The sequence below is a fragment of the Lissotriton vulgaris genome, chromosome 5, assembly GCF_964263255.1.
Source record: "Lissotriton vulgaris chromosome 5, aLisVul1.2, whole genome shotgun sequence".
NCBI lineage: Eukaryota > Metazoa > Chordata > Amphibia > Caudata > Salamandridae > Lissotriton > Lissotriton vulgaris.
Window position 1 is genome coordinate 828377055 of NC_141693.1, and position 21324 is coordinate 828398378.

Genomic DNA, 21324 nt, shown 5'->3' on the forward strand with positions numbered 1-21324 from the left:
TCCATTCTGATAGGTGATTCAACAAAGCAATGATATCTTGTCTAGAAGATTCTTAAGTGATCAATGCCACAAGTAGGTCATCAATGAGTCTCACAAGAGCTAAATCACAAAGCATCTCCGTAGACTTAAGATTTTAATTCAGGGTCTGATTAAATATTGAGGAACTCTCAGTATACCCCTGTGAAGCTTGGCACCATCCCAAAGCTTTCCCTCCTAATACAAAAGAGAACAGGAATTTGCTGTTCTCATTCATTGGGATCTGTCTCTGGCGTCAAATTATATGGTGGTGTTCCCGGATATAAAGCATTGGGCTTCACTGTTATTCAGACTGGTTCTGCCCCTTTGATTAGGCTGATTTCTTTCCCTGTAAAATCCCACACTTCTGTGTTCAAATCAGGAGGTAAATCCTTTACTGTCCTCACTTGATACATTCCTACAGTTGCTTTTTGTCGGCCATTTAGCATCTTCATCATGAGTTTGAAACTCAACACCATCCGGTGACAGTAAATTGTGCAATTTAACTTGCACAACAAATGCCTTCTTAACAGATTTACAGGGCTCGATTCAAACATTACAAACTGGCGTTTTCCTTCAAATGAACCTATTTTTACAAAACCTACTTAGTCACTGGATTTGTTATTGGTTTATTTTTAACTCCTACAACTTGGATCTTCCTTCCCCGGAGAGGCCTGTCTGGGACTTCCGCAGTTGGAATGGGTAGTTGCAATGCAAATCAGAAATTACACTTGGGGCCATTTACCTCACCTTCTACAAATGATCCACTCTGGTCTAACCCCAAGACTGTGCCGTCCCTGACAGAGCCAAAAATCTCACTGTTCAACATATGGAACTGTTGAAATGAATTTGGATCTGATTTTGAAATTGATTTGAATTTCCTCTTGGCATCTGATTCACCTTAAATATTTCACATATTTCCCACATTTTCCCCATATTTTATTTATTTTGGGGCTTGTGGAACCTACATCTTTGGAACCTGTGTCTACAAGGGCACTTGCATTTGCTGAATGGGTACAGTCTGCATCTGCACTTAATTTCCTCCTTCCAGTTGACCATCACCACTCATTCTATTTGGATTCAGCATACAATCCTTTCTTCAATGCTCAATTTGGTTACAAAATGACAAGGAGTCATTTTCTTCAACGTTGCAACATCTACATCAGAATTCAGATTGACCAGAACTCCTTGACCTCCACCCAGTGAAACTATCGAACCTGCTGCAACACTTTGAATACCAGCTTCAAACCCAACACCTTGCACTGCACCAGAATTCCCTGCAAACGACTGACACCAAAACCCTCATTGTACCAATTTCATTTGCACAAGAAAAAGCTTATTTTACTGTTCATCACTATAGTGTTTTGAATATCTCAGATCTCATCTAATAATTTTGCCTGCAAACAAATCGTACTTTGTTGTATGTGCATGGTGATCTCTGGTCTCAACCCAAGAACAAACTGCAACAGAAAGAACCCCATATGACTCTTAAGTTGTCTAAACACTGCAACAATAGTTTATAATGATCATATACAGATTCTTTTGGCTCTTGGATGTCCCCAATCAATATCTTTCACAGGAACTTTGCCTTTCAGAAAGGTAATAACTTCATTGTATTTACGCTTTACCACAGGCGATGGTATATTTGTATGCGCATCTCTCGTTGGTTCTGTGCGTGGTCTTTGTACAGCAATTTTATACGTGGCCAACAAATCACTTGGCATTGCAATATCGAAGAACATATTAAAATCAGTCCACAGCACCTTCAATATGTTTACAAATCTGTCAACATGTGTGTACCACTGTACAGAAAATTCCCACAATTCTGAAAAATTATTTGTAAATGCGGCAAGATTGCCTCTCCTCCAAGATACATGGGCATACCCTTCAACTGGTATTTCTCTTAATGGAAAAGCTGAGGCTTCTCCTCCATCAGGGGGGCCTGACTATGGCTTACTATTTGTTTCAGCTGTATCTGATTATTTGCTATTCGTTTCATGTTTGTTTACTCATTTGCTCTCTAATTTCTCAAAATCACTAATTTATTAATGCATTTTACTAATTCAGTAATGTGTAATCTCATTCCTGAAGAACGCATTGTCTCAATAGCATCATCATCCCATTGTGCCCTGAAACATTTTTGCAATGGGACACTTTTTGAAACATCAACTTCATATTTTTAGGCAAATTCAGTTACTTTATCATGTGTAACCACTGCATGTCTAATAATCTTTTTAGTAAAATAGATCAGCTCTTTTTCTTGGTATTGATTCACATTTTCAAGATTTAAACATCCTCTAAGTATTTCTTCTAACTCTACTGTTAACCTCAAGACATTTAACCGTCTTTCCTTCTCTGTCTCTTGGGTAATGACAACCTGATTTTCTGCATTTACTGTCTTTAGTTTTGCTGCAGTTTCTTCGAACCATGGAGGAAAAATTCACACTACTAATTCAGTAGTCTTGCATTATCTATTGGTGACTGAATAGCTTGGGGTAGTGTCCAATTAACAATTTGTAAATTCCACGATGTCAGGATGAACTCTGTGGCAACAGCTCCTTGAAGTACAGCATTACTATTATTATTAATCGGAGCAATTGCTGTGAGAATCTCCTATGGTTGTGCTGTTATAACCCTAGCAACAGGTGATAGTACAGTCACAATAGAAGTAGTAACACCTGGAGGCGTCAATGTAGGAACAGTCTCAACTTGGGCAGGCACATCATTAGATATAACAGATTGTACAACTGGCTGTGTCATTTGTAATGGTCTTTCAATTTGAATTACATTTTGGTCAACAGGGGCTGTAGCCACTGTCGCAATAGATTTCAAAGCACCCTCAGTATTTGCAGTAGGGGCCACATAAGTTGGTGGACACACAGTTATCAATGCATCCTTCAACAAAGACTAAACAATGTAATTGAAAACCTCAGTATTTTGATTGCATTCCGTATAAGTCACTTTCTTAGTAAACCCTTCTTCCATCTCAGCGCAGTTCTGCACACTGGCCATCCAATCACTATGTGATGTTTCAAATCGGCCAACCAATCCCTGCACAGTACAAACAACAAAACTCCTCACTCCTTGCAGCAGTTCACCCTCCTTTACACTATTCATTTATACACAATTCTATAACTCTAAGTGAACACAAAAAAACAAGTTTTGTCTGCTCCTCTACAGAAAACCAAAGGCAATTCAACTACAGGAATGTTTAGGTTTTCACACCTTTCCACACAAAGATTTTTCACACACACCAATGAAATCTCAACCAGAGGGGAAATCACCCTAATCAATCCAACTTCACCTTTTGCGCAACTAGGTTCCACCAACACCAGTCACTTTAAGTACAATCAAACAAATCATTATAGTCCCTATCTTCAATTGTGCAGTTGGTGGTAGCTCCTCACCTGCACCACAACCTTTTAGCAAACAAGAAAAACATAAATAAACTCTTATTTATCTATCCTGGGATCTTAGATTACTTCAGAGTCCAATAACGTCTTTAATCTCTTTCAATAAGCACATAAACATTACCAATTTGATCTACACACATATTACATGTACTGGAACAAAAACCCCAATAAATCGCACTCAAGCGGATTAAGCATGTTCCATAAAAGAAAGAAAATCCCGATACTAAGAATGAGAAGTTAAAAAGGTGTCAGTTAGGAACCCATAAAGTGTTCTGATATCAAGAGAAATCATCAAGTGTAAAGCCTCATCATTGAAGTCTGCTTAATAAATTAGTAATCAATCAAAGCATAACTTCTCATACAAAGAGGTTCCAGAAACTCAGTAGAGTCTTGGAGCAGCATATGCAATGTGTGAAGGGATATAGAAAATGGAAAAGCAGAGCTTTCTTCTACAGTCAGCCAATTATTTTTGTCATGCTCTCATCTGAACTGGATCACTCCTTGCCTTCTCACCAAAAACACAATGAGCTTAAGCAGCAGTGTTGAATGAACATTTCTAATCAAACACAATATTATTGGTCATCTACATCTTCGTATATGAACTTCTTAAATCTCCATTCATTAGATAACAGTGATCTTTGTATACATAGAAACATTTGCAGAATTATAGGAAAACATGTGTGCAACTATTATTCATTATGAAAAACATGTCAGAAAAATAAACATTTTGGTTTATGTCTGCAGTTTTCAGTCATGTCAGCTTTTGTCAGGCAATAATACTTCAGACCTAGTATGAATAAACATGGTTGACTACTACAATGTCTACATTTAAACGCATCCTTTTTCATTCAAGCCTACATGTTAATTCTGCACATTATTGCATTATTTTCCTCTACATTATAAAACGCATCAGCATTAAATAGAATGTTTTAGGCCAATAACCTAGTATTTCAATTGATACTGATTAAAAAATAACTTACCTCAAATGATTGAAAAACAAGGCCAACAAGAAAACCTTCTGAAACTGATATTTTCCATATACACTGCTTTGATGGTTTGTAGTCATCTGGATAATTGGGAGATTGAATCTGACCACTGTCCTTTTTTATTTCTCCACCGCAAATAGCTAGAAATAGAAATATGCATATTTAGTAGTCAAGGGGAACGTACATTGAAATGCAGTTTCATGTCAGTCTGGAATTCCTCACTCTTTTACACAACCTTATGTTATCTCCTTTTGGAATGATGGGATCCAAAACTAAAATGATGAAAGTAAAATGTATTCAGCAGGAACTTCCCAGCATTTCTGACCCTCAATGGCATCCCAGCCAACTGCTTTGAGGTTACCTTCAAAGCATAACCTTCTTCCCAAGGTTCAGATGCCAGACATTGTTAAGAGTCCTACCTTTTTACTCAAATTCAAGGTGTAACACTAATGTGAATTTGTAATAGAAAAATGTCAGACTCTTTGGGGTGGGACACCGGGCAGATGGAGCCTACTTGGCCTCACCTGTAGGAGGTGGAGTTGTGCGACCCTGTTGCCCATCCTACTATGGCTTTGCAAAGTACAACCCTTTCCGCACTTGCCTCACAGGGTACCGAGGGCGAGCAGCAACAGGCTTATCATGGAGATAATGTGGGAAGGGGAGGGGGGGTTGGGGGATGGAAGCTCAGAACTTTGAGGTCAACCAACAGACATTTCAATGACTCCCCCAAGCTATCTTCTTAGAAAAGTACATACATTTGAATTGCATAATAATACCTAATATTACACTACAATTCATTCTGCATATATAGCAGTTATCTTGGTCACAACTCTTTTCTGGTGCTTCACTCCCACTTGCCCCTATCTTCTTAGCTCCCTCCCACCCTGGGTGATCCCAGATGGACTAATCCCACAAGAAAGTTTGTAAGAGCAAGTTTGGTGATGTCCAGGTGCACATTACTGTTGCCTGATGAGTCAAGGCTACTTGTATGTGAAGATTTTGAATAAAACAAGAAAAGAAAACTCCATGGCTTATTGATATTATTAACCTCATTAATGCTGTCACTATATATTGTATGGTGTGCTGAACCATTTTTATTGAATAGCCTCATGGAAGTTGCACTGCCAATCAAACCAGGTAAACCATACAGCAATTGTAGGCCTAATTGGACCAGGGTAACCTCGCAGCAATTGTAGTCCTGATTGCGCCAGACAGGCCCCAGGGCAGTTGTAGCTCTGATCAGGCCAGGCGAACTTCACAGCGTTTGTAGCAATTCACTAATTTGCATAAGTCCTTAACCTTGGTGATGCAGCTAGTAGGGATTCAGTTGTTAGTCTCTCAAGCAGTGTGAATTCCATGTTGTGATTCCAAGTAATTTATATGAACTGGTATAACACTCATGCTAGTTGTAGCCATCCGGCCAAGGAAACATCGGGGCATTGTATCCCCAATCAGTCCCACAGATGTTGTAGCTCTGATGGGGCCAGTTGAACCTTACAACAGTTCCTGCCCTGAACTGAAGAAAGACCAAGAGACCCTCCATAGCACGGGTTGCTCCTGACTATACCCTCTGACATCTGCTTCCTCTGAGTGTCCCTTTGACTATGAACATGCTCGGTGTCTACCCCATGAACAGTCTATCCTCCTACAGGGTAATGCAGACTCCTTCCATTTTTCAGCAGCCAGACTGGCTTCAATGCACTAGGGAGACAATCAGCTCTTCCAGTAGAAACTGAAGACTTCAAGTGAATCCCCCTCAGCCTTGGCAGACTGGTAATAAGACAAGCACCAGCCCAGGTCACACAGCTGAGGCGCACTCTGTTGATGACTACGTTACTCTCCCACACCATGAGACCGATAGTTTCTACTCCTGCCATACTGCAAGAACATCACATTTGCTACTCATTGTGAATACCAAGTTACACATCTACTACAACACACACCTGGTGGAAGAATCAGAAAATATTAAACAATAAGTGAAAGCCTGATTAAATTGAACTAAGGACTGATACACAGTTTTGAGGGCGGTACTCAGGTGAGCATTCTGAAAACAAAGCTCTGAACTTTCATTCATCAAAGATTCTGCACCGGAAATGGTTTATCAGTTCCTGCATCATATTTTACTTGTCTTAAAACTCCATTTTTGATGAGCGGTGGTCCTGAACATCTTGACTAGGTCTATATAGTTCAACCAGATGCAACAACATTCCAAAGAGTTGAGCCACTTCACCCAAATTCAGCTTAATTCCACATGCAGCAATGAGAAGATTATAAAGGAGGGAACTAACTTATTTTCAGTGGGGAGTAGGGCTCAGCTATATGACAAACCTTTAATCTATGCGGCATCACCAGAAGTGACATTTCATGGTCCAAATCCCCTGGGAGTGATATTAAATGGGCTTCTTCTCCCTCTCTACAGTCAGTAAAATATTTGGCAGCCACTCTGTCCTAAGCAGTCCTCACCTTTGCAAGAGAGCCGAGATGCAACCTAGGACAGCTCATTAGTTAGAGGGACTTCTTCAAAAGGAGGAAGCAGTCGAAAGCGTGTGCTCCAGCTTTCAGTGAGGAGTGTAAGAGAGCAGAGCACAATGGGGTGCAATCCTTCTATTGTCCTCCCTTTCACAAGCGATACACTTCAGCAGCTAATTTAAATGACTCTCCGCCTCAAGCTGGTCTTCGTTGTCCTTCCTATTGCTTTTTTCACACAGATGCATGTGCATGGTTGTGATAGAGCGCTTGATGCTCTTAAAATTTGTAAGGGTGCCTTATATTGTTTGTTTTTTAGGGTTTTATATAGACTCGAGACATCGGGTATCGGAGCGCTTTACATGAACACAAGTTTCGTTACAGAAGGACACATTCATTTTTGTTAGGCACGGGGAGATTAAGTAATTTGCCCAGAATCACAGGATGTTGAGCGTCGTTGTCGACACTTGAACCCGCTTCCCCAGCTTCAAGGTCGACGTACCTAGCGAATCGCACTCATATATATTCAATATTTGATTGAACTTTGTGCATAATAAAACAAAGTTATATATCATATCAAACTTTGTGGAATGAAATTGTGACTTTATATAAAGGATTGATTAGTATTTTGAGAAATCATGGGATTGTGCACGTATATAATGGTTAGTAGGTAAACCAAATGTATTCACGGTTATAAGACCCATATAAAGTCCTGTGTAAGGAGTGCATATTAAAGAACGTTCTCAGGTTAGCCACAATTGTAGGCCTTACTTTCGTTCTTCTAACCGGTTTCATTTCTCCTCGCTTGCTCTTAGGTCAGGAGCGAATTAAAATTTGTGTGTGTAGAGACTGTCATTTCACCCCTACTGCAGGTGCAGGAATTTGACCTTGTTATTTTAGATTTAAGAAGATACATGGGAGGAAAGGAATGCCTTTGAAAAGCTCAGACAGAGAGAAGAGAGGGCACCTTCCGCGCCTGGTAAAACTTGGTAATCAAGGTCGGCGGACAGAGCTTTTAAAATGAATTGGACTTTGTGGAAAGTTACTCAAAGAAAGTGTTCACAGAATAATGTACCATGTGACTCGTTAGGGGTGTAACTTTTTCTTTTGTATTAGGCACAGGGACAAATTTGCGAGAACTCTGCTTTTGGCCGAGGAATGAGAGCATCTTTGAATGAGCTCTGTAGCTTTACGCTGCTTCACCCATTTAACGTGCTTGCACTTCTTAGGAAGTCAACACGTGCTGACACCTTTGGGAAATTCTTCTGGGAGACTAGGAAGGGATGCCACTTTAGAAGTAGAGTAGGGACAGGGTATTCTTTAATTTAGAATTACAAATGAAAAAGGATCTGGAAGCAGTATCTATACTCAGCTGTCTTATGATTTTGGAATTTAATGTTCTGTGCCGTATGAACTATATACGTAGATTGGCTCTGTAATAGTTTTTATGTATCTTTACACCTTATTTTTGAGGTGTGTCTATATTCTGTTTCTGGCTTTGTAATAAATAAACAAAAGCTAAAGTCGGAGTACTTGGTTATTTAAATTGATGGGAGGGGAAATGTATAATTGATACATTGTTTTCTTTCCTCCACACTTCTTAGCAGGCAAGAAAGAACATTGACCAGAGGTTCCTGAGTAAATCTAGGACATGGCTTAGGGCCCCATCAGTTGCAGATGCATAGAACAATACTAGGGCTGCCCTATGGCCTCCACTGCCTTCCTCTCATAACAACCCTTTCAACTCGCAATACCAACTCATCATTTTTCCTATATATCCCTGAATATCAGCCACTTTAACCGCAGCTATTGTCACATAATACCCGGTAAAGCTGCAGATTTGCCGTGCAGTACCTCCTACTTTCTGGAAGAGGGCGGTAGAAGGCCGCAGATCCCAGGATGTGATTAAGAGAACAACGAGCAGAAGGCAGGCCTGGGTCTGTGATGCAGCCACTGCAAGTCAGCATGTAACACACTCGAGGAGGAAACAAACTCTGGTAGGGGCAGGAATTCTGTAAAAAAAATCTTTAAATTCCCCAGCTGTGTAAGCCCTTTTCTCATCTGCTCCAACAATTCCGACGAACCAACAAGCGGAAAAAAAACACTGATATCGCTTTGTGGGGTGTCAGGACTTTCCTTTCCACTCGCGATATGCTGAATCTAGAATGCATGCCTCCCAACAGCCAGCAATTGTTTCCCAACACCTGTTGGAGGCGTGCTACGACATCCTGGACTTTTTCAGGGAGGGGCAATGATCTGCTTTCCTACTGTAGTCGGATGCCCAGTGGCTGCACAATCCAGGGCACATTTAAAGCCCAAGGCTGCCTGAAACATGAACACATCAAAAGCAGGGATGCCTACCTCAATACAGGTAATTTTTACCAAACATCTAATCTCAGGCACCCAAACTGAGACCCAGGCTAAGCTCTTCGACATCTTAAATCTTTTTGGTTTTTTATATTGTTTCTCAACAGGTCAGAAACATGTTGACTTTACCCTATGTGGATAGCATCAAAAGAGAAGTTACTAAATGTAGCGTTAAAAACATTTCAGAGGCACCTTTGTACACAATGCTTCCCTCTCATTAAAGTAGTAGAATCTTTCTACCTGAACTTGTCAAACTGAAGGAAGATTTCCATAGGTCCTAAAGGGTTCCAGTGAATATTTGCTAATTTCCAGTGAGCACATCTAAGGGGATATTTAAAGATCGCAAAACCCACTTGCTCCCGGTGATTTGTAAATGGCATCATAATAGTTCACAAGTTGTTTAATGGAATTCTGCAGACCAATATGGGCCATGTCTGGCATTACGTAATTGTTTGCATGTGACATAGAAGGAATGTGCAAGCCCATGAAATTTAGCAAAAACGATAACTGTTTTTAATGGATGGAGGCAGGTCCACCAGACTTACCGTGAACAGAAGAGGTGCAGGCACACCACACAAACCTACTTTACCCCTGTTATGGTAATGCTACATTGAGACAGATCTCGGATTTTCCTTACACTCTCTCAAGCCCATGCCTCAGTGTTTAGATTAACCAACATAAAAAGCAAACTAGAAGCACTAATCATTTGCTGATCTACACCACAACAGCTGTTAGTTGTCCCTGCTGGGAGCAGTGCTGGAGGGGATGAAAGCAGTTGTTGTTTCCTTATGAACCCCTTTAGCCAGATAAGTCAATGGTAAATTCATAACGCTTAGCTAACAATCCTTTCCAAACCTAAATCCAGTCCGTTATTGATGAATGAGTCTTTTGCTATCCACTTACTCATCCAAGTATTCCAAACGCATCTTAACAGACATTTCCCTTAGCCTGCCTATAAGCACGTTTATAAAGAGATTCCATGGATCAATATTGGACCGTTATTTGCGTCTTTGGGACCAGTATCACTCTTTCTCATGGACTAGGGATTGTACTGTTTGAGTCACTGGTCGAAATAAAAACAATGAGTCTAAAAGACGGGCAAACCACATAGATTACTGTTTATGAGTAGCATTCGAGAAGCAGTCTGGACCTGGAGAGCCCAAGCAGCGTAGCTTGATTGGAATAGCTTTGTGATCGCTAGTTCACCCAATCACCAATGACCGCCAAGGGCATGCTATAAACTCAACATCAACCAATAGCAGCCTCATACACTGGTTTAATGCAATCTAACTCTGTCGCGCAAGAGCATTTTCACATTTAAAACGAGAGCCATGTGTCCCTTAGAGCAAAACTGTATCGGCGGCCAAAAGGTTTGAATACTGTTCCTCACTCTTTCTCCAGCATTGAGGTAGAGTGTTTCTTCATCCTTTCTCTCTTTTAGCTTTTATAAACATTCAAGATTAACGTTTTAGCTTTTTTTTTTTATTGTAGCCCCACCTTTGCCTGTATTCCCTGTTCTAAGGGATCAAAACTCCTTTAAAATGATTTTCATGCGTTCCTCACCAGAGGAACCTCCACATAAAACGAGTAGAAACTGTTATCCGTAGATCAGTGTTCCGGATCCTTTAGTTTATGCCTGCCTGGAAATTATGCAACAATGGCCTGATTAATTGCTCAATGATGTGAAAGATCATTATGTCCTAATCCTGTAACAAAACCCAAGTGTCAGTCAATGCTGATGGCCATTTTGGAAGTTTCACCTGATAGGTCAGTGAGCGGTGTAGTCTCGTTAGTGTACGGCCCCTCCTTGTTATTATCTATTTATTGGAGGGCAGAGGTGGACGCTCCCTGCAGGCGAGCCTCTGTTGAACTGACGTTTACAGTGAGAGTGAATTCAAAAGACACATCATTAAATAAAAGACCTCCACCTTCCTCACCATATCCTGGCTAGGGGAACAACTTGAGCATCACCTCAACCCATTCAGGACTAGTAGCCTGAATTGCCGTGTTGCTGACTTTAAACATCATATGGCTGCTTCAGTACTTTCAAACAAGTTCTGTCATCGTCCCAACTTATCTGCGCCATTAACATTTCCTGACAGCCTAGTCTGAGTCTTTGGGTTTTTTTGTATGATGGAATATTTACTGCCATCAGTCATCAGGCCTGGAAAACTTAGTGGGATTTTAATTACCCAATAAAGAAGACGTGAACCTTGATGGATCAACAAGCACCTTGATACAAACATGTCTGCAATATTGGGAGCATCACAAGATCTATACAAAATCCACAGAGCGGCTGCAGCAGCAGTCTTCTTAAAATAAAAGGTACTCTTGGGTTATCTGTGGCTAAGGATACATCACCATACGGGCAGAGGTGGTTTAGCTGGTAGACTAAGAGGGTAAATGATTTCAAATGCGAGATGATGACATTTGAGAGCACCCTCATCAAATTCAAATAATTCCTTCGTCTATTCACTGTAAGCATATTGTGATAGTTGCAGCAGAAAATATGTTCATCGTTTTGCCTGCTGCAGAACGGAAAGCAATGACCAATCATTTAGCTGTATTATTGTTCAAGGCTCTATAACAACAAGCCCGCCAGCCTCCTAGCCAGGTCTAATCACCATAGAAATTCTTAAGAAAAGTTAATATTTAATTTAAGGATTGTATTCCTGTCTTATGTGAAAACCCAATCAGTTGGTATTATTGGCGCAGCTCCTACAACTAGGCACTGGCTTTCTTAGATCTGCAGACTATAGTATCAAAATCAGTATAATAGTACTAGACCTGGGTGAAACCATTTTGGATAGGTGGATGCATTTTGCGCTACATAATAGAATAAAATGTGTGTGGCATGAACTGCCGCTTCTGGGGCCCTATTCACAAAGGTAAAGTGAGACGAAAGTCTAACTTTATGACTTTCGGTATTCACAAAGGGCATTTACTACTCCTAAGTGCCCGTTGTGAATACTGAAAGTTGTAAATTTGACTTTTGGTAATAACAAAGGGCTTTTACGAGTAGTAAATGCCCTTTGTGAATTCTGAAAAGTCGTAAAGTTAGACTTTTGTCTAACTTTACCTTTGTGGCTCGGTCCCCTGATCTGTTTGTTAGTGTTGTTCCTGTGCTTCACAATAGGTTTTTACCCGAGTAAAATCTCAACTACACGATGTGACAATGGCATAATCTCAGACATTTCACCTATCACAGGAATGTGAAATGCCAGAAATTATACAACACGAAATTATTTTAACAAAATTTTGCCTGCACCTAGACAGTAGTCTTCTTTAATGTCTGGACTTGTGCACGTCGTTTTTATTAAACAGCATGTTTATTTATTTTTTTGTAATTGCATTTTTATAGTGCTTACTACCCCTGATGAAGCGTCAAAGTTCTTTTCGGCGAGTAGCACGATACTCCGGAACCCAAAAAGGATTAGTGATGACTTAGTATAGGGAAATAGGAAATTAATTTGAGCGGTGGACATGTGAGTCTGTTAGTTGGATTGAAAAGGATAGTGGAGGGATAGACCTGGGAAGGTTTGAGAAAGTGTTTATTTAGAGATCATAGCAGTAGGATGAGGGTTCGGAGATGAGTAAAGGAAAGATGGAGGGGGAAGAGTCTCTAGAAGTTGATTAGGTAGAAAGATTAGGAATCGGATGAGTCTAGGAGGGTAGGTGAGAGGAGTTGGCCTAACGGCTAGGGCGGTCAACTCTGGGGAACCTGGATCGAGTCTCGCAAGCACGCACAACATCCTGTGATTCTGGGCAAATCTCCCCGTGCCTAACTAAAAAGGAAATGTACCCTCATGTAACGCAACTGGTGATTGTGTAAAGCACTCTGATACACACTAACTTCGGGTCAAGTTTGCGCTATATAAACCTCAGTAAAAAAAAATACATGAGGGAAGGGTTTAGAAAGGATTGTTTGGGATATCTGAATAGTAAAATAAGTTTAAGATGATGCAAGGAGGGGTAGAAGAGGGAAGAGTCAAGAAAGGGTCATTTTGGGGATCATAGCTGTAGGATGGAATTTGGGATGAGTCAGAGATTGGAGGTAGAGGATATAGTGTGAGGTATATTGTGGGAAATGGGGTAGTGCTTTGGAGAGAGTAGTTTAACCGCATGCGTGCTAGCGGGTTTTCCCGCTGTGCGCTGAAATTTCAAAAATGAGCCTTACGTGACAAAGCCAGCTCGTCATTCGCGCAGCGCAGGTAACGCCCATGACGAGCTGGCTTTGTCACCAGCATCGAAGGGGTTAATGAGGTTTGGGATGAGTCAGAGTGGAGGAAGAGGATATATTGAGAGAGATACAGGATGAGATATAGGGTAGTGCAAAAGAGATGCTGAATTAGGAGTAAGGTAATACATATAAAGAAACATAATTACATGGGTGATTCTATGTATAAGAAAGGTAATATGTTTAGATACAAGTTGTTTTTTATCTTTTAATAATTTAATAGTCAAACAATTGTCGATAAATAGTTATGATATACATGTACTTATTCATGCAGTGACCTAAAAACAAGTTAAACATAAAATAATATACCCTAAGGTAATATGTGCATTTGTTAAGCATAGGTAATATGAGCATTTGTTAAGCAGACCTAACGAATAACTATATATTTATACACATAATTAATATACACATTTATACAAAGGAACACACACACATATATATATATATATAATTTTTTTTGGACAAAAAAGTCAGGAAAAGAACTGTTGATGTCACTTATATAAAGATTATACTTGGGGATCCACCCCGTGATAAAATAGTATAACAGAGACAAGATCAGAACAACTGATTAATAAATGACTATTGAAATCGGGACCTGACCTAAAAAATGAAAGTATGTACATAAATGATAAATGTTTGTTGTTGTCAATAGGTTTTAAATCACGCACTTTAAGCACTTTATTGAATTGCCATTTAAAGTTATTGCGAATGTATGTTTACATATGCACTCTAAGATGGCCACCGCCTTTTTAATGTATGAACCTTCTTTTATGTTGATGAATTAATGCAGGTCAGGTGAGCTTTAAAATGGCAACTGATCACAAACACAAACTGACACTGACGAAGCTTTGATAGCGAAACGCGTCAGTCTGGGGTGAGGGGGTTTGTAATAAAGCATTTCTACATATCGGATTACCTGCATGCTTGCCGTTTTTCTGACGACACAAAGTTGGAGCGTGTTGCAGTTTATGAGCATCTCACCAACGCTGGATTTAAAGCACCCGGGTGTTTGTGGAGAGACGGCGGTGAGGAACCTGTGCATTAAGTTAACTTTGGCCGTTAGCCCCGAGGCACTGTGAGCGGAGGACAACGAAATACTGGGGACAGTGAGGAAGGACTCCAGAGCAAAACCAGCAAACAACTAAGGGTTTGGTCTACAAAGCTGCGGTACGGAAGGTTGCGGGGAAGACGTCGGCTGACTTCGACTCGGCGCCAGCTTCGGAAACAGTGAGTAAACCAAACCTGGAGTGTTATAATAATGAAAGATCCGTAAACCATAGGTGTAATCCAAGATCATAGCTTTATTCTTTACTTTAGATCCATAGTATAAGATGTATTTATTTATTTATTATAACGTTTTGTATAGCGCGAACAAGACCCGTGGGTATCAGAGCGCTTAACATGAAATAAGAAAAGGAAACAAGGTTAACATATGTATAAGCAGTTAGCAAGCAATCGCAGTGAGGTAGATGACATATATATTCGTAGCACATGTGACGTTAGCATAAGTAAATATGATATGATTAAATAATAACAAAACATGTATATATAACAAATATGAGGTAGCACGGTATAGGTTCATGTATGAGGTAGCACGGTATAAGTTCATGAAAGATGCTGTTCTCCTGTTCAATCAAATCTCCATTCCTATTGGCCTTTGGGTTGTTCCCATATCATAGAATACGTATTCCATTATAGTATTGTCTGTGCCTCCCATTTTGATGGCGTACATGATCTGTACTAAGGCAGTATTATAGCAGATCCATGATCAGTGATCTTCGCTAAGTAATGTATCTATTCATCAGCAGGCTCTTCACTTCCCGTTTGAATGTTACCAGATTCTGGATCTTCCTGATGTTTGGAGGGAGTGAGTTCCATATTCTGGGGGCCGCTCCTGAGAACGCTCTGTCATAGGTTTTTTTCTTTCGGAAGAAGGCTGGTCGTAGTAGCAGTTCCCCAGCACTCCTAGATGGTCGGTTGCCACCGGACAACTGAATTTTCTTTGCTAGATATCTTGGGGTGTTGTCGTGTAATGCTTTATGTGTGATACATGCTATCTTTATTTGGATTCTTGCTTCATATGGTAGCCAGTTTAATGCTTTCAGGTGCGGGGATATATGGTCATATTTCCTAGTTCCAGTGATAAGTCTTGCTGCAGCGTTAAGGCAGGCTTTCAATGGTGCTGTGGACATTTTTGGTAATCCAGCCAAGGTGGTGCACCCATATTCAATCCTCGAGATAACTAAGGATTGGATTGCCAATTTGAGGTCTGACTCTGTGATGAATGGTTTCAATTTTCTTAGGTAGTTCAAGTGAAAGCGGGCACTTTTCGCCATTGAGTTAATGTGGGCTTTCATGTCTAGATTCTCATCTAAGATGATTCCTAGAGATTTGGCTGAGTTGACAAGGGTTGGGGTGCAGTTTAGCGCAGTCACGACTTTCATCCATTCCATTATTTCTGTATTCCTCTTTGGTGGAGAGATTAGTAGGAACTCTGTTTTATGTGCATTCAGCTTCAGGTGGTTTGCCGTTAACCATTGAAGTGTCATTTTTAGTGTCTCATTCATTAATTCCAATTCTTTTATGGATCCGATCTTTACGTAAATTTGCGTGTCGTCAGCATACATGTGATAGGATATTTGAGATTTTTGGAGAATTTCTATGAGTGGCTCGACGTATAGGTTAAACAGATCTGGGGATAATGTCGATCCTTGAGGGACTCCAATTGTGGTAGGGCAAGGAGGGGAGATTGATTGGTTAACCAGGAAGCGCTGTGTTCTGTTCTGTAAAAAGGACTCGAACCATTTCAGCACTATTCCCGATATTCCCATCCTGTCCCGTAGCCTGGTCAGTAATGCTTCATGATTTACCGTATCAAATGCCGATGACAAGTCAAGGAGATTCAGTAGGCATGCTTGATTTTGGTCAAGGGCCTGTAGTGCGTCATCGGTAATGTGGAGAATCGCTGTTTCAGTGCTGTGCCCTGCTCTGAATCCTGATTGTAATGTAGAGACCAGAGATAGACCCCACCAGGAGCAGTTCTCCTGCTCAGCCCCTCATACCAACTGACTTCTTCTTACTGTTCAACCCACTCAACATTCCGATGACATCATCATGGGCCAAGCAGTAGAGCAGGGGCAAGCACAGGAGGATGCATAACACTTGCTAGATTACAACATGGACAGTAATTATTTTCACACGCTCAGCCTCTAAGCCGCATGGTACCGTAGAAAATTGCAAACCCCAAGCGAAGTGAGCAATCACCGCCCCGTGAGACACTGATACACAAAAAATAGTACATACGTCTAAGAGCTGCAATGCCAAACACGGAGGACATTACAGGGGAAAGAGAATTAGCGGCAAATGTTATGTTTAGGTCTAGCACAGAATGACCACAAGGAGCTGATAATACCGCGGCTACAATAGTCATAAGCAGTAACCTAAAAATACTGTTTCAGAGACTTGAGAGGTTATTGGAAAGAGAGGTGCGAAAATGGTGGGAGGCCACCTCTCTTCAACGCTATATTGAATGCGATAGAATCCCCAGGGGGCTCCTCATAATCACAATTCCATCATATGAGAATCCAGATCCCAACCTTTTAAAAGACTGGGCGGAGTATACAGTGGAGTCTTCAAAAGGAATGGTACGGTTACTAATTAAATACGCATGGTGTGACCGGGAAAAATGTTTAAAAGAAATAGCAGACCTGGAGGAAGTGATCGCAAAGGAGAAAGATACAAAAATGTGCGATGACCTAAGAGGTGCAATGACAAAGAGAATTAAAGACTACGAGATGGTAATTAGAAAACTGAAACAGAATAAATTTCAAAGAGATGAGCAATATTACCTTACAGGCAGAATATTGACTTTTGCTAAAAAATGTGATGCAACGCGGAAAAGACTGGCGCAGGGAACTGTAGGTACCAGCAATGATGACACTGAGGAATCGGAGGTCGACTTATCTGATGGAGAACAGGTAACAGCTCCAGTAACAAAAGGAAAGGCTCCAGAAAAACCTTTTTTCGACGAGTACCAGGTCATAAAGGAGACTCGCCAACGACCACAACAAAGGAACCACCCCCTCCAGCCAAACCAAAGAAGAGGACGAGGCGGGGCAAGAGGGGCAAGAGGAGGCACACAGACAAACACCTCACAGATGGTGACACAAAGTGCATCAAGTCGCAGGAGGCGATAACAACAAAGGAGGACAATAACGTGATAAATCTGTCGAAAAGAATACTGACAGAATCTGAAATTCACGTCCTTAAAAAAGGATTAAGCTTCTGCCCTACAAGCGAGTTTGACCTGGTAGACATAAAAATCGATCTATTCAGATACATACGAAAACTAAAATTCAAGAAAATCTTCTTACTACATCCAACAAACGCGGTCATGGGAACGCGTCCGGTTGACACCACGGAGGAACAGACAGATGAAGATTCGAATGCTTTGGCAGAAATACTGTTGACCCCAACACAAGATATCCAAGAAGGAGGATCACAGATGAGCCAAGCAGACGTTGTATCTTTATCATCATTGCAAATTAGAGAACCTAGCGATTTGAAAAATAAGTTTTCAATGAAGCTGTGTTGATGGACTTGGAGAGAATGGCAAAAGTAAAAATGGATATGAAAACATCTAATATCTCAAGGAGGGAATGGGAGGCGATCAAGTCTCTAAAAAATGACAAAACTATTGAAATAAAACCCTCTGATAAGGGCGGGAATGAGGTTCCGTGACGATTTGAACCCGTGTTTTCGACATCGTCGTAAACTTATAATTTCGGTACCAGTGAACCGCAAATGATCCATTTAGTATATCCTGGTGTTTTCGCTATGCTATGAGCAAGAGCACTCTTGTTATAAACACATTTCCGATACACCGATGGCATCCATTTTAGATTATGGCATCCATCTTGTATTCTTGCCCTCACATAGTCAATGGACACACAGTGACCTCTGATCAATTCATTTCACTTAAGGACACGTAGGCTTTAGACGGCGATTCACCTTGCTAGTGACACGTGCACCTTAGGACAGAAACGCTGTGGCCGCATGACTCGGCAAAAGCTGCCTCCTCTGCCTGAGGCCAGTCCTGCTATACTGGTTCTCGTGCCCGTTGGCCTGATCATGATTAGGCGGCCGAAGCTGGTAGCCTTGCCCATTTACGACCCACAAACATCTCTTATCCTGTTTTTCTATCTTCTGCACCTGGCTCTGCTCCTTTCCTTCTGGGCCTTTATTAGGGGGAGGTAACGAAATTTACGATGAGGCGGTCCGGCTCTTGAATGAAAAGATGACATGGGATTATGATCGAACAGTGGTAACCTCTCATTCGTAATGTTTTGACATCAGAAATTGTTGACGATTCCTGTTTAACGCCAAATATTTATTGTTTAGGACATAAAGTTTAAGAAACGCACTAGTATGTGGAGAATGTTGCCCCCAGCTAAAAAACTTGTATTTAAGGAGCAACCAACTTAGTGCAAATTGAAAAGGCTCCTAGAATCTGCCCGTATGTAGTTTCTGTGACTTCTGTGTCCCTGCAGTAATAAACCTTTGGTCTCTGACGCCACCATCGAGAAGCCCGTGTTTCTGTTTATTTGTGCACCGAGACAGGTAGAACTCAGGGGTCTTCGGGTGTTGTCCCTGACACCTCTGGACCTTAATAAAGTCCAGAACTCCAATTGGCGCCCAATGTGGGGCGACGTCATTTGGTACCGGTCCAAAAGCCTGAAGAGTTCGAGAAGCTTTGTGTGAAGATTCCAGAGGGAGGCGCCCCACTTCATCGATCCCGGCATATCGCAAAAGTGGCCCGACGTTCTCTTCCACGAGGGTTCCCGTTCGGACGGCTGCAGTGGTCCTTGACTGTCGCCCTGTCTTGGACCCGAGGTGCAGACCTTAGTACGGCGAGACGTGACGGGTTTCTCCTTGGTGACGTCTTCAGTGCCTCAGTTAAGTATTAAGTGGTTGCTAGTTGTTTGGTTACTTCGTAAGGGTTTGCTCCTGTTTGGATAATCCTTTTAGTTCCTTGGTTTGGTTTTGTTTCGTAAGATTATCACTGGTTGTTTTAGTTACGATAATCTTTTGGTTTGGTTTGGGTATCGATACATTTGTTCACTTTGGTAGGCCTAAGTTCTTAGTTAGAGTGCGCACCTTTGTTTGTGTTTGTTCTGTGTTCCGGTTTATAAAATGGTAAGTCGGAAAAACTGTATGTTTTCATGTTTTGGTTGCAACAGGGATTCCCGGTTGGAGGACTCATGTTCGGTTCCTCCGATTGGAACTCCTCTTTATGATCTTTACTGCAAGCACGGTGTGGGTCCTATATCTTATAATGAGGTATGGATCCGTTACACGGAGAAAGATGGTGTCCTTAGTTGGCCACTACATGGTAGTTTTGAACCCGAAATTCTCGATAATTTAGAAATAAAGTTGTTTAAGAAGAAAGCCCGGCCGGCAATGTTTGATTCTTTCCGTTGTTGGCGAAAAGAATCCAAACATAGAGAGAGTAAAAAGTTGAAGAAAGAGCAAAAAGAGCAAGAGTTGACTTTAGAACAGTCTGCCAAGCAGCTGCAACTCAATGAATCTGAGAAAGCGATAGAGGTAGCCAATAGGGAGCGTAATTTAGCGATAGACAAGTGCTACCCTGCCTTGCCATTGAGTACTGCTAAGACAGTAGAGGACCCTGAAAAGGATCCCCTGTTGTCTTACTTGTTGAGGTCACCTCCACCGTATGCACAGGGTGCTACAGCTCCACCTCTGCCAAATGTTTTGTTACCGGTTGCTGGACAGCCTGGTATACCTGCTCCTGCTCCCCTGAATCAAGCTCCTGCACTCCCTGTGGTTAACAATATTCCTCCGGCACCCCCTCTTCCAGGGTTGCCAGCTCCTCTGCCTATGCCTGTACCGCTGATACCTGTTGTTTCGCAAATTACTTTGCCTGCTACCCCTACTATTGCTGTTTCTTCTGTCCCAACTACTACTCTACTTCAAACTTCTGCAAGCTATGTGACTCCGCTTTCTGTTCATCGGAGAATCACTGAATCTGTCTCTAATATTCTATCTCCCTTTTACAAAACTCTGATTAGGAGTCCTGCCTCTGAATCTGTTCAGAGACGTAGTCAGCTTCCTAGTGTTGAAGAACGAGGAATATTAGATTCTACAGCCCTTAGGTGGATTTCGAAAGTTGGAAGGTATGATGTACGAGATGTATTAGATACATTTATGCAATGGAATGAACCGACACAGCGCTATGCGTTTGATGTCATGTGTTCCCTTTTACGTGAGGAGTGGGAGGAGAACGATTCTGAACAAGTTCCGGATGAATTAATTCATGTTCAACAAAAATTTGCTGCAGGTATGATAGTCGGTCAGGAGATAAAAGAAGCAATGGAACTGATTTTAGGTTTTAGATTTGATCCTTCCCTCCGTTCACCAAGGGAATTAGAGAAACGTAGCACAAAACAAGGTCGCCAATATCCTATGAGAGAAGTTCCGCCAATATGGCGAGAAGCTATTCAAGCTGATGCGGTCCATGGTATTGCAGCCGCTCCAGCCCAATTCCAGAGAGTGTGGATACACATTCCGTGGAAACGAGCTGAAGTGTTAGCAGTAAAACAGGCCTTGCCAGATCCGCGTAAAAATCCCGCTGGATATTACAAAGAGCTGACCCAGATGGTTGAAGCTTGCGTAATGAATTTAGCGGACATTGACATGCTATTTGGCAATGTAGTACCGCAACCAATCTGGGCTAAAATTCGTAAAGAAAATCATCCAGTTGCCCTAGGTGGTGATTGGCAGGCTATAATAGCGGCAGATGGTCAACAAATTGGTGCTTCTA

At 41.4% G+C, this 21324-nt stretch overlaps 1 protein-coding gene across 1 annotated transcript in view; it reads right to left on the minus strand.

Moving 5' to 3' along the window:
• Positions 1-21324, minus strand: part of TLL2 (tolloid like 2) — a 2097051-nt gene that overhangs the window by 540386 nt on the left and 1535341 nt on the right. Inside the window, exon 12 of the mRNA XM_086922321.1 lies at positions 4409-4554. Coding sequence (XP_086778447.1) covers positions 4409-4554 — 146 coding nt within the window. The remainder of the gene's footprint in view (positions 1-4408; positions 4555-21324) is intronic.